The sequence below is a fragment of the Balaenoptera musculus genome, chromosome 10, assembly GCF_009873245.2.
Source record: "Balaenoptera musculus isolate JJ_BM4_2016_0621 chromosome 10, mBalMus1.pri.v3, whole genome shotgun sequence".
NCBI lineage: Eukaryota > Metazoa > Chordata > Mammalia > Artiodactyla > Balaenopteridae > Balaenoptera > Balaenoptera musculus.
In genome coordinates, this window is record NC_045794.1 from 34,511,919 (window position 1) to 34,524,976 (window position 13,058).

A 13,058-nucleotide genomic window follows, 5' to 3' on the forward strand; every position below is an offset into this window, starting at 1 on the left:
ATGCCAATAAAATGGACAACCTGGAAGAAATGGACAAATTCTTAGAAAAGCACAACCTTCTGAGACTGAGCCAGGAAGAAATGAAAATATAAACAGACCAATCACAAGCACTGAAATTGAAACTGTGATTAAAAACCTTCCAACAAACAAAAGCCCAGGACCAGATGGTTTCACAGGCAAATTCTATCAAACATTTAGAGAAGAGCTAACACCTATCTTTCTCAAACTCTTCCAAAATATAGCAGAGGGAGGAACACTCTCAAAGTCATTCTACGAGGCCACCCTGATACCAAAACCAGATAAAGATGTCACAAAGAAAGAAAACTACAGGCCAACATCACTGATGAACATAGATGCAAAAATCCTCAACAAAATACTAGCAAACAGAATCCAATAGCACATTAAAAGTATCACATAACATAATCAAGTGGGGTTTATCCCAGGAATGCAAGGATTCTTCAATATACGTAAATCAATCATTGTGATACACCATATTAACAAACTGAAGAATAAAAACCATATGATCATCTCAATAGATGCAGAAAAAGCTTTCGACAAAATTCAACACCGATTTATGATAAAAGTCCTCCAGAAAGTAGACATAGAGGGAAGTTACCTCAACATAATAAAGGCCATATATGACAAACCTACAGCCAACATTGTCCTCAATGGTGAAAAACTGAAACCATTTCCACTAAGATCAGGAACAAGACAAGGCTGCCCACTCTCACCACTATTATTCAACATAGTTTCGAAGTTTTAGCCACAGCAATCAGAGAAGACAAAGAAATAAAAGGAATCCAAATCAAAAAAGAATAAGTAAAGCTGTCACTGTTTGCAGATGACATGATATACATAGAGAATCCTAAAGATGCTACCAGAAATCTACTAGAGTTAATCAATGAATTTGGTAAAGTAGCAGGATACAAAATTAATGCACAGAAATCTCTTGCATTCCTATACACTAATGATGAAAAATCTGAAAGTGAAATTAAGGAAACACTCCCATTTACCATTGCAACAAAAAGAATAAAATACCTAGGAATAAACCTACCTAAGGAGACAAAAGACCTGTATGCAGAAAACTATAAGACACTGATGAAAGAAATTAAAGATGATACAAATGGAGAGATATATCATGTTCTTGGATTGGAAGAATCAACATTGTGAAAATGGCTATACTACCCAAAGCAATCTACAGATTCATTGCAATCCCTATCAAACTACCACTGGCATTTTTCTCAGAACTAGAACAAAAAACTTCACAATTTGTATGGAAACACAAAAGACCCCAAATAGCCAAAGCAATCTTGAGAAAGAAAAACGGAGCTGGAGGAATCAGGCTCCCTGACTTCAGAGTATACTACAAAACTACAGTAATCCAGACAGTATGGTATTGGCACAAAAACAGAAATATAGATCAATGGAACAGGATAGAAAGCCCAGAGATATACCCACGCAAATATGGTCACCTTATCTTTGATAAAGGAGGCAAGAATATACAATGGAGAAAAGACAGCCTCTTTAATAAGTGGTGCTGTGAAAACTGGACGGCTTCATGTAAAAGAATGAAATTAGAACACTCCCTAACACCATACACAAAAATAAACTCAAAATGGATTAAAGACCTAAATGTAAGGCCAGACACTATCAAACTCTTAGAGGAAAACATAGGCAAAACACTCTATGACATAAATCACAGCAAGATCCTTTTTGACCCACCTCCTACAGAAATGGAAATAAAACCAAAAATAAACAAATGGGACCTAATGAAACTTAAAAGCTTTTGCACGGCAAAGGAAACCATAAACAAGATGAAAAGACAACCCTCAGAATGGGAGAAAATATTTGCAAATGAAGCAACTGACAAAGGATTAATATCCAAAATTTACAAGCAGCTCATTCAGCTCAATATCCAAAAAACAAACAACCCAATCCAAAAATGGGCAGAAGTTGTAAATAGACATTTCTCCAAAGAAGATATACAGATTGCCAATAAACACATGAAAGAATGTTCAACAGCATTAATCATTAGAGAAAAGCAAATCAAAACTCAATGAGGTATCATCTCACACCAGTCAGAATGGCTATCATCAAAGAATCTACAGACAATAAATGCTGGAGAGGGTGTGGAGAAAAGGGAATCCTCTTGCACTGTTGGTGGGAATGTAAATTGATACAGCCACTATGGAGAACAGTATGGAGGTTCCTTAAAAAATTAAAAATAGAACTACCATACGACCCAGCAATCCCAGTACTGGGCATATACCCTGAGAAAACCATAATTCAAAAAGAGTCACGTACCACAGTGTTCACTGCAGCTCTATTTACAATAGCCAGGACATGGAAGAAACCTAAGTGTCCATCAACAGATGAATGGATAAAGAAGATGTGGCACATGTATACAATGGAATATTACTCAGCCATAAAAAGAAACAAAACTGAGTTATCGGTAGTGAGGTGGATGGACCTAGAGTCTGTCATACAGAGTGAAGTTAAGTCAGAAAGAGAAAAACAAATACCGTATGCTAACACATATATATGGAATCTAAAAAAAAAAAAAAAATGGTCACGAAGAACCTAGGGGCAGGATGGGAATAAAGACGCATGCCTACTAGAGAATGGACTTGAGGACACGGGGAGGAGGAAGGGTAAGCTGGGAGAAAGTGAGAGTGGCATGGACATATTTTCACTACCAAATGTAAAATCGATAGCTAGTGGGAAGCAGCCGCATAACACAGGGGGATCAGCTCGGTGCTTTATGACCACCTAGAGGGGTGGGATAGGGAGGGTGGGAGGGAGAGAGAGATGCAAGAGGGAGGGGATATGGGGATATATGTATATGCATAGCTGATTCACTTTGTTATAAAGCAGAAACTAACACACCATTGTAAAGCAATTATACTCCAATAAAGATGTTTAATAAATAAATTAATTAATAAATTAAATAAAAGGTACAGAGTATGTGGCCACTTCTCACTAACTTCATGGCTATCACCCTAATTCAAGACATCATTTATCAACATGATTACTGCAATAGCCTCTAACCCTCTTTGCTTCTGCCCTTCTGTTAGCCTTACAGTATTCCTTACAACAATCTGAGTGATCCCTTTAAAATGTAGGCTGGTCAGGTCACTCCTACGTTCAAACTCCTACAATGGTTTCCAGTGTTAAAGTTATAGCCAAAGCCATTACTGTGACTTACAATGTTCTATGGGTTGAGGTGGGTTCACCATGAACCTAAAACAGGTTAACTTCTGATCTCTCACTTACAAAGTCCCTTTCAAAGACCTTGAAGGAACCCTAGAAATTTTGTATTCATAATTTCTCTATTATTTTTCTTAAAGAAGCCCCCCCGCCCTTTGTTTAATCTTCAGGCCCCACAACCTGGATCCACCTACAACTATAGGATCTAGCCTCCCACTACCATGCTGACTTCATCTCCTACTACCGTCTCCCCCTCCCTCACAGCAACTGTACTTGTACAGGCTGGTCATGGTACGTGTTATGCAGCCCCAGAACCTTTGCAGCTTCAGTGAAGGAGGTACTCAATAAATATTTTATAAATGAATGAATAAATGAATAAACAAACCCATGTGTAGGGTAAAACTGAGACCTCATCCTCCAGAGTTATTGCTGTAGAACAAGGACCAGAGTCTCCTCTTAGCAGTCGCCTTCTTCTCCACTTATTAAATTCAACCCCACCCCAGAACGTGGAGCAGGGAAAACCTGCCCACACACACTTCACCACTACACTTTTCTTGCTTTTTCATTGTCCTTTCTTCTCCTGGCACACCACGAGATGGGAAACAGAAAGGGCCGGCTTTTTATTTATTGACCCTACACCATACATTTTCTCTTTCCAGCTGAACTATAAACCGAGTTCTCTAGGGCTAGCAGTGGATATACTACTACAGTAAAAGATAAAGAATTCAGAAATTTCTTCTATTTTCTTGTTGCACAAATTTTGAAAGTCACAACCTGGATATTAGCTTAGTCTTTCTATTTGCATTCTCTCCAACCCCAAAATAAAAAACAGAGGTGTGGTCAGATAATCCAAGTTTGCTAGAATATATGTGAAATTATTGAATTTTCTGACAGTGGAAAAAATGAGTTAACTGAAAATTCTGGACAGTGTTACACTGAGAATAATATTACCAGTTCTCTTTCTTATACCATAGCCTGTATTTTAGCTATTAATAACTCAGTCCTCTACCCATTCCATGTCTTTCAACATGAAGTTCAGCTACTAACCTATTAATGTCAGAAATAACCCCTTCATTCTGTACTTATCAATTGCTGGCATCTCCTTTTGCAGTGCTCAAAAGCGCTTCAAACACAATTTTTCTAACCCCAGTGTCACAACTGTCCATCCTATGTTTCTGCATGTTATGGTTTTCTCTACCCAGCATTTATTCACCTAACTTCTTACAATAGTCCCCAGTTTCTCTTTGGGTATCTATCCCTGTCTATCCACTTAGTCTATAGTTCCAGCTACAGTGATCTGACCCCACAAGCAGGGTGGGTGTGGCTGATTACATCTCTGTCTCCAATAACAGCAATTAACTCAGGCCAAGTCAAGTCAAACAAAATAATCAGACCCTATACCAGGACCTTTGTTTGAACTACTGGGGGAGACGACTCCCAATATCTATGGATGGGTGCTGAGTTAAAGCCCAAACACCTAATCCAGGTTTACCCTGACCTTCACGAGCTTTCCCCTGCTGACCTCCCCAGCATCAGGTCATCTCACCATCTCCTGGCATCCCACAGTTTTTACTAATTACTTTTAGTTCCCACATGGTTCTAGTACTGCCTCATCTCCAGGTGTTTATACATGCTGTTGCTTCCATATGAAATACTTCTCACTCTCTCCCTGACTAATCCCTACTCTTCTTTTGAGTCTCAGATAATGAGTTATTTTCTCCAGTAAGCTTCTATGACTTCCATATCTGAGTTAGGTTCTCTTTCTATGAGGCCCCAAATCATCTTCTGAATGAACTTCATCTTACACGCCTACCTGTAAGCGGTTATTTTAGTATTAACAATTCCTCAACTATTTACACAGCATTTATTATATGTATAACATATTTCAATAGTATTAGTTGCTGTGTGAGGAATGTAAATAAGGAAATAAAATGTAACCTTTTACTTTATGGAGCATAAACAAAGAATCTTAAAACTGAGAGGTAGGATAACAGAGCACATAAGAAATTTTAAAACAATGCAAGACAGTGTTAATTATGTGCAGAATAAATAGAGTAGCCCCTGAATTGTGAGACATTCTATGGGACATTCAAAAGCCTGTGTTCTTAGTCTTACAAAATCATGAGTAGGTAGTACATTAACCACAGGAGAATGAATAAGATGTTAATTATAAGTAAAATGAATAGCAATTTTTAGTAAAGCAAGAACCTGTAATAAGATACAATTAGTAAAAGAGCTAAAAACTAATGACTCCATTCACATTTTTATCTCTGTAAGTGAAGAGCATCTAAATAAACTTCTACTTAGAGCAAAGGGATTTTTTAAAAAAAATTTGAGGAGACACATCTCATTGTAGAGGAAACATTAAGGAGAAAACTTCTTAAAGAACAAGTGATTAAGTATGAAAGAAGCCAAAGAAAATACAAGGTGGTAGACAGATCACTGAAGAACAAGCACTGCTGTAAGAAAGGGAAAATGGAGATGTATCCAATTCTAGCAGTGAGGCTTATATTACTGTCAAGTTAAAACACATAGAAACTTTACCAAGTTGCAAAGTGACTAAAATCCCTACAAGGAATTTCAAAACAAGAAGTAGACCAATCTAAAGCAAAGACGGAAAAGTTCTTAATGGAGGTGGAAGGGAAACACACACACACAGTACATTTCAAAGAAGGATTAATAATCTCATTCCCACCTCAACAGTAGATTTCATGAACACATGAACCAGAACAAGTTGACATCAGGATTCCTAGCAACAAACAAGAAGCTCAAATTTTACAGTGAGATGTAATCAAATCTTAACAGAAATATGAGAAGTGGTTTGGCACTATTATATTTAAGACTCTGATGTAGCTTACTCGCCAATCAGGGGTTATAACTATAATAGTTTCTCTTCTACCTCAAGATTCACAATTCTCCCTATTCATTCCCAAGCTAGTACAGAAACAACATCAGGAAAAAAAAAACAATGCTTCAAAACTAGAAGAATGAATCATTATTTCTACCAGAAAGACATTCTCCAGTTTAAGGATATAGTTTGAAATATGTAATCCCAATACAGAGAAAGGAAGATTTTTAAAAACTGTTTAATTCTAAAGAGTATGTAGTTTTCGGGTAGTCCTTCCTGGAAAGAACTATTGTTACCACAGTTAAAATATAGAGGATTTCAGTTACCTATCGTGATATATACATTTCAAAATACACCTGACAGACTGGATAAACATACCTTCTGGTTCCTAACATTATTGGTTCCCTTCCTCATTTGCCCATTTCACAAAATTCACCCAATGTGGGAATCATTAACTTCACTATAAGTAAAACTAGACAATACAAGACTTCACAAATAAAATAGGACTTCAAAGCTCTGGGAATTGCCACAGGCCTAATAATGCAACACAAAATAAGCATCAAGTATAGCAGACTGATTCTTCTCTTTGGAATGCATTCTTAAACACACGCACATTTCACAATTATGGCAAAGCAGAGCACACAACTGGCAAAACAGGTCAGCTAATAAAATAAACCTGTACGTGTGGAACAAACAATTGTCACAGCACCACAAGGTCTTCCCCTCACAGAAAACATGCATAAGTTGAGGATGATTATAGCTCAGAATTACTCTAAGGATCAGTGACATATGACTATGAAGAGTGCTTTGAAAAGCACAGAACCAGATATATGTATCTTCCATTCCATAGCATTAACAGTCTCAAAATCTTAACAGGTCAAATTTCACAGTTTAGGATTTTTCTTCGGTTTGGGATGAAATTTAACTTAAGAACATTACTAGTACAGTAAGACTGAAGAATAGCCACTTAGGAAAATAATAACCTACTTTCACGCACTTTAGAATACTGATGAACAAATAAAGCAAAACAGGAAAACCTGAGTGGGTGAGGCAAATAATTTGTTATTCAAATATAAATCAGTCTTTTCTAGTTAATTGACTAAGGCTTTAAAAAGCAATACTTGTTAAGTTTCCACTATAGCATGTGCTTGATTTAGACATAAATTTGGACACCAAAAGAATAAAGGTGTCTTTTGGGGGTGCAGGCGAAGAGCGAGATAGAAGAGAGAATGGCTTCGGATTTAGATGTATTGAGTCTAAAGATGCCACTGGGACATCCAAGAAAACATCGGCATCAGGCAGTTGTAAACCTGAGATTTCATCTCAAGACAAGCTGAATATAAACATTTTTAACTTCTCTAACATTTAAGTTAGTAGTTAAAATTAGAGAAGTACAAAAAATCACAGACTATATAAGAAATGGTGTAAACTGGTGGCCAAGAAGAGCACTTTTAAAAAATGTTTAACTTAGAAGATGGTAAAGTAACAACAACCAGGAACTGAAATGGGAAGAAAGGTAAGAAAGAAAAGCAGCAAAGATGGACGCAAAGTGTGTCAGAGAAGCCAAAGTTGATCAAGAGTGAGAAATAATCCCCCCAAATGATGTAACAGTAAGCCTGAGAGAGATGACTGCTTTTGGCCAGTAGAAGCTCATAAGAGATCTTTGAGAGAGTAGTTTTAATAAAGGGTGGGCAAATGAGTGACATCTCTATAGTCATTTCTATAAATATTTAGAAGCTTGAGCTGACTCTTAAAAATACCATTAACAAGTTATTAGTTCAAAATATTGGCCATGGTCATGGCCATATTTACAATCCTCTCTTCCTAGATTAATGGTATTTCCTTCTCTACTCACAAATTTATAAAATGTAATAAATGTCAGGAACCTTAGAAATCATTAAAAGATTGCAAACTGGCAGCCAACAGGCCATATTCAGCTCTCATGTTTCTTTTTCCCCCACTTAAAAAAAATCTTAGATTTTCAGCTTCTCTGTAAGATACAAAGGATCTGGTAATAATGGTCCCACACTTCCAATGCACCTTTTGCAAGAAGCATGTCTATTCCACTGCCCTAAGGACACCTCAACATCCTAATGACACCTCACTTCACTCATTTCTGGTAACTGCGTTCCCCGCATCTGTGAGGTATCTAAGATAGAAACTCCTAAACTTGACTTAAATAGGAACCATTAAATTCATTAGCCATTCACTACCTACTCTAGGTTAAGACCCAGAGAGGTTAAGGTCTCAAAGTCAGTTAGAGAACCAGAAGTAGAACTCTGTTCCCTGACTCCCAGCTTACTAAGTGAACCGTGGCTTCTGCTGACACTAAAGACCTCTGGGTTTCCCCAAACACATGCTGATTAATTATCTTTAAAGGAAAGGGAAATAATCTGTATCTAAATATAATTTTATTAAGAAGACAATTCTCACACATTCACAGAAATATCCAAATTGATCACTCACAGAAAAAAAAAAAAACCTTTACTATATCATCAAAATTGAGGGAGGGCTTCCCTGGTGGCGCAGTGGTTGAGAGTCTGCCTGCCAATGCAGAGGACACGGGTTCGAGCCCTGGTCTGGGAAGATCCCACATGCCGCGGAGCGACTGGGCCCATGAGCCACAATTGCTGAGCCTGCGCGTCTGGAGCCTGTGCTCTGCAGCCAGAGAGGCCGCGATAGTGAGAGGCCCGCGCACCGCGATGAAGAGTGGCCCCCACTTGCTGCAACCAGAGAAAGCCCTCGCACAGAAACAGAGACCCAACACAGCCATAAATAAATAAATAAATTAATTAATTAATTAATTAAAAAAAAAATTGAGGGAAATGCTTTAAGGAAATCATCTTTAATTTATTCTTTATGTGCACTTTACTTGTTTGACATGTCCTTTGTTGACAAGATAGCTGCTTTCTTGGATTCGGTCTTTCTGCCTTCAGTCTCTTCTTATTCAAATCCAAAGTTATCTTTAAAAATAATCTGCCAGCTGAGTAATACGTTATAAGAGAGGATGTGTCTGTGTTGGAAGTTCTTCATTTCCCCAGGGCTCATGGAATAGCCTACAAGACCCTTGGAGCCCTTTCCGGTCGGCCTGTGTGCCTTCACGGCCTCATCTTCCCTTACCTCCTACACCCTTCTTCACACACATCAGGACGCTGAAGACACAAATATTATTCCCCCTTATCTAGAGGTCTGTCCTAACCAACTGCTGTAGTTTTTGTAACTGATGAGATGGCATTAATCACAGGACCAAACTAACAGCCAAAGTTGTTTATATGTCCCCCACAGTCCAGCTTTCAACAAGCACACTGAAACCGTATTACGAACCTTCCGACCGCAAACCAAAAATTGTGATCAATGTTTCACTTCCTGCCCAACAGGAGACACCCTGTGTAACAACTTCCCATCACTGCAGAAACAAAGCCCTTGCCCATGCTTTTCCCTCCCTCCTTCGCCTCCTGACCAAGCTGGGTGCTTCTCCATGAGACCCAGGGGGGCATGTCCCCATCTCTTGGGGACTGTAAGTAATAAACTCTTCTTTCAAAGGCAGTTATCTCTATGTCTATCTTCTTAGCATACTTAACTAAAACTAATCCCGCAGATGTTTTAATATAAGACCATCCTCCTTTTTTTTTTTTCCTTAGACCATACCGATAAATCCTTCACAGTGAAGATTAAATGGTTTAAATGCCACCTCCTTGGTGACACCCAGGGCAGTTTTTGTTGCTCAGCCGCTTGATCTGCTCCTAATACAGGTAGGGCAGCCTTCACTCAGTTTTGCAATTTTTCTGTTTTTGTGTTCATTTGTACCCATTGGGCTTGGAGAACCTAAATGAAGAGAAGCACTCAAGTCTTACCCAGTTCCCTCCTTTATATATATTAAGGACTCAGTGAATAAATTTGCAATGGGAGACAGGGAGCAAGGCTCACCAGGTCCCCTGAAGAACACAGACCCGCTCTGATCCGCCTTGGGGGATAAACAACAGCAGAACCACACTTAACAGAATCCAGAGGTTTATTTTCATTCCCGTCAGGCTTTTCAGGGCTTCCCTCTCCCTTGGGTTTTAATTTTGTTACTATGTGGTTGTGTGTTCATTTCATGGGTTTTATGGGCTTGTTTTGCTATTTCCACAGGATTTTACTTAGACTAAGCCTGATGTCTACCTGGGAACCTGGCATCCACAATGGCTTAGGTTTGGCTACCAAATATAATTCGTATGGCCTCAAGGCATGTGGTGAAATCCGATGTTAAAAACAACTTAATCTAATTCATCAAGGCTGAAGTCATTATGAATTACACATTTTAGGGTTGTAATGAATTAAAATCAATAGAAATATGGGGGGAAATGACCTTTCCTTTTCCAATTAATCCTTTTGGTTCACACGCTAAATCTTTAGGCCTACCTATTTGAAGAATTCTCCTGAGTGAAGGTTTACCTTTAGAATATGTAAGATTCTGCAAGTATTTCTGAACAACAATGTGTGAACTGGGGAAGAGGAAAAAAGCCTTTGATAACATTTTACTAATTACATTTATAACTCTCCATTTTTACTAACAAGATGATGATTAACAGCTAAGTATTTAGGCCACTAATTGATTGCCTTTTTTAGTGATTAAAAATATGCATGTTAATTATACCTAAAAATGTAGGTAATTTAAGAACTGAAAAGAATGATACTACTTTTAACATTTTAGTAGATAAATGTTGTGGGAAATAATATCACGATTAAAAGTAAATCCCATAGCTTTCTACTTGCTTGTTATTTGTAGCTTTATAATAAATCTAACTTAGTATAAGTTTTTTGTTTTTTTAAACAAAAGGGCCTGGCTTTTCTTAAACCATTCTCTTTCTGATAATGAACACTGATTGTGAATGCAAAACCTTGCATATCATTATGTGAAACATTTATGCATTCAGAGTGTCTACTTGGTGGCTTTCTTCTTAAGAAGCTAAACAATTCATTAAACAAGCTGCTCCTGAATGGTAGATCAGAACAAGCATAAGCTGCCTTCTGTAGAGTTCTATTGTGGAGCTGTACCCATTTGTGTTTTCTTTGAAGCCACAAAAATGAAACCCTTATGCTCATATTAAAAGCATAAGAAAGGCATCTATTGTGTCAATAGATTTAAAACACGGCCTTAGACACAGTGAGAACCACTCCAAAATGGCACTCTTATAATAGCAAAGGTTAAGAAGTGCATTCCCAGGGAAAACCTTCAAAGGCCTACATATCATTATATCCCAAAACAGATGGCATCGCAGTGTTTGGAACTATAGTTCATGGACACCTACAATCTCAAATAAATCCTTTCTAATCCCACTCTTTTGTCTAGATTTTGTACTTTGATGATAACTGCAGGTTCTTTTCTCCATTCTTCATAGAGTGACAGAGTGACAAAATGATATAGTGAAGATTCATGTACATATATGGACACAACTCTTAATACAACTTCTATGCAATGTACAAGTATTCTACTAGCAACAAACTTACACTTTATAGAAACTGGCAATTCCTAGGTTCTAATCTATGATAAATCATTAGTCTGAATTTTATAGGAAATAATGAAAAAAAACACAGCTCTCTCATATATTGCTGAAAATATAAACTGATAAAAACCACTTTGCGGGCTTCCTTGGTGGCGCAGTGGTTGAGAGTCTGCCTGCCAATGCAGGGGACGCGGGTTCGAGTCCTGGTCTGGGAGGATCCCACATGCCATGGAGCAACTGGGCCCGTGAGCCACAGTTACTGAGCCTGCGCGTCTGGAGCCTGTGCTCCGCAACAAGAGAGGCCGCGATAGTGAGAGGCCCGCGCACCGCGATGAAGGGTGGCCCCCCGCTTGCCGCAACTAGAGAAAGCCCTCGCACAGAAACGAAGACCCAACACAGCCATAAATAAATACATAAATAAGTAATTTTTTTTAAAAAGTGTTAAAAAAAAAACCACTTTGCAAAACAATGTGTAATTCTCTAGTATCTATGTGTATACTTTGGAAAAACTCAAACACAGGAGATGAGGACAAAAAATTTCACAGCAGCATTGTTTATAATAGCAAAAAACTGCAAATAACCCAAAAGCTCATCAACAGGAAAATGGATATGTGAACTGTGATATACTGAGCAATGAAAATGAACAGCTGCTACATGTACCCACGTCGATGAACCTCAGGAACAATGCTAAGCAAAAAAGTCCCAGAAGATGATCTGCAATGCTTACTTCATGCAAATTTAAAAGCATGCAAAATCGAGCAACATGTTATTGTTACTTAGGTTCAGTATTTTTTAATCATGTAAAATTCTGCTGAGAAAAATCATACTACTGTGACTAACAGACTGAAATAAAAGTTTTCTGATTCTTTGCTACAAATCTCGTATACAGTGGACCCTTGAACAGCACAGGTTAGAACTGCACGGGTCCACTTATGTGAGTTTTTTTCACTAAATTTGTACTACAGTACTACACAATCATGGTTGTTTGAATCCATGGATGGAGAACTGAATATAAGGAGGGCTGACTGTAAAGTTATACATGTATTTTCAATTGTGCGGGTGTCAGTGCCCCTATCCACCATGCTGTTCAAGGGTCAACTCTACTGATTACATTTTTGGATTCAAATTTAGTCTACAACAAAATTGCCTACAGATAATTTCTAATGGATCCTTACAGGTCAAGAAAATTTATTTAAAATATCATATATATCAATATTTAAGGAAAATATGTAAATTCTAACCTGAAAAAGATTTAAATAGTGTCATATTTTTACCGTAAAGAGTTTTACTTCATAGTTTACCTGAAACTTCACAAGGCTTGTGAGACTGCAGAAAATAGTTCCTCTTTAATTCCTGTCTGTATATAAGATGTGGCTTGTTATGATCATCTTCATGTTCACTCCCATCTGCCTTCATTATAGGTTCTAAGAAATATTCACCATCATGTGCTTTAAATGTTCCCATCTGGAAATAAAGAAAATAAAAATTAATTTTCTTCTGTCACTAAGCAGAGAAAG

At 37.8% G+C, this 13,058-nt stretch overlaps 1 protein-coding gene across 1 annotated transcript in view; it reads right to left on the minus strand.

The window, feature by feature from the left end:
- The window catches only part of ADAMTS20 (ADAM metallopeptidase with thrombospondin type 1 motif 20), a 200,124-nt gene that overhangs the window by 169,314 nt on the left and 17,752 nt on the right, over positions 1-13,058 (minus strand). Inside the window, exon 3 of the mRNA XM_036866768.1 lies at positions 12,843-13,005. Within this exon, the coding sequence (XP_036722663.1) occupies positions 12,843-13,005 (163 nt within the window). The remainder of the gene's footprint in view (positions 1-12,842; positions 13,006-13,058) is intronic.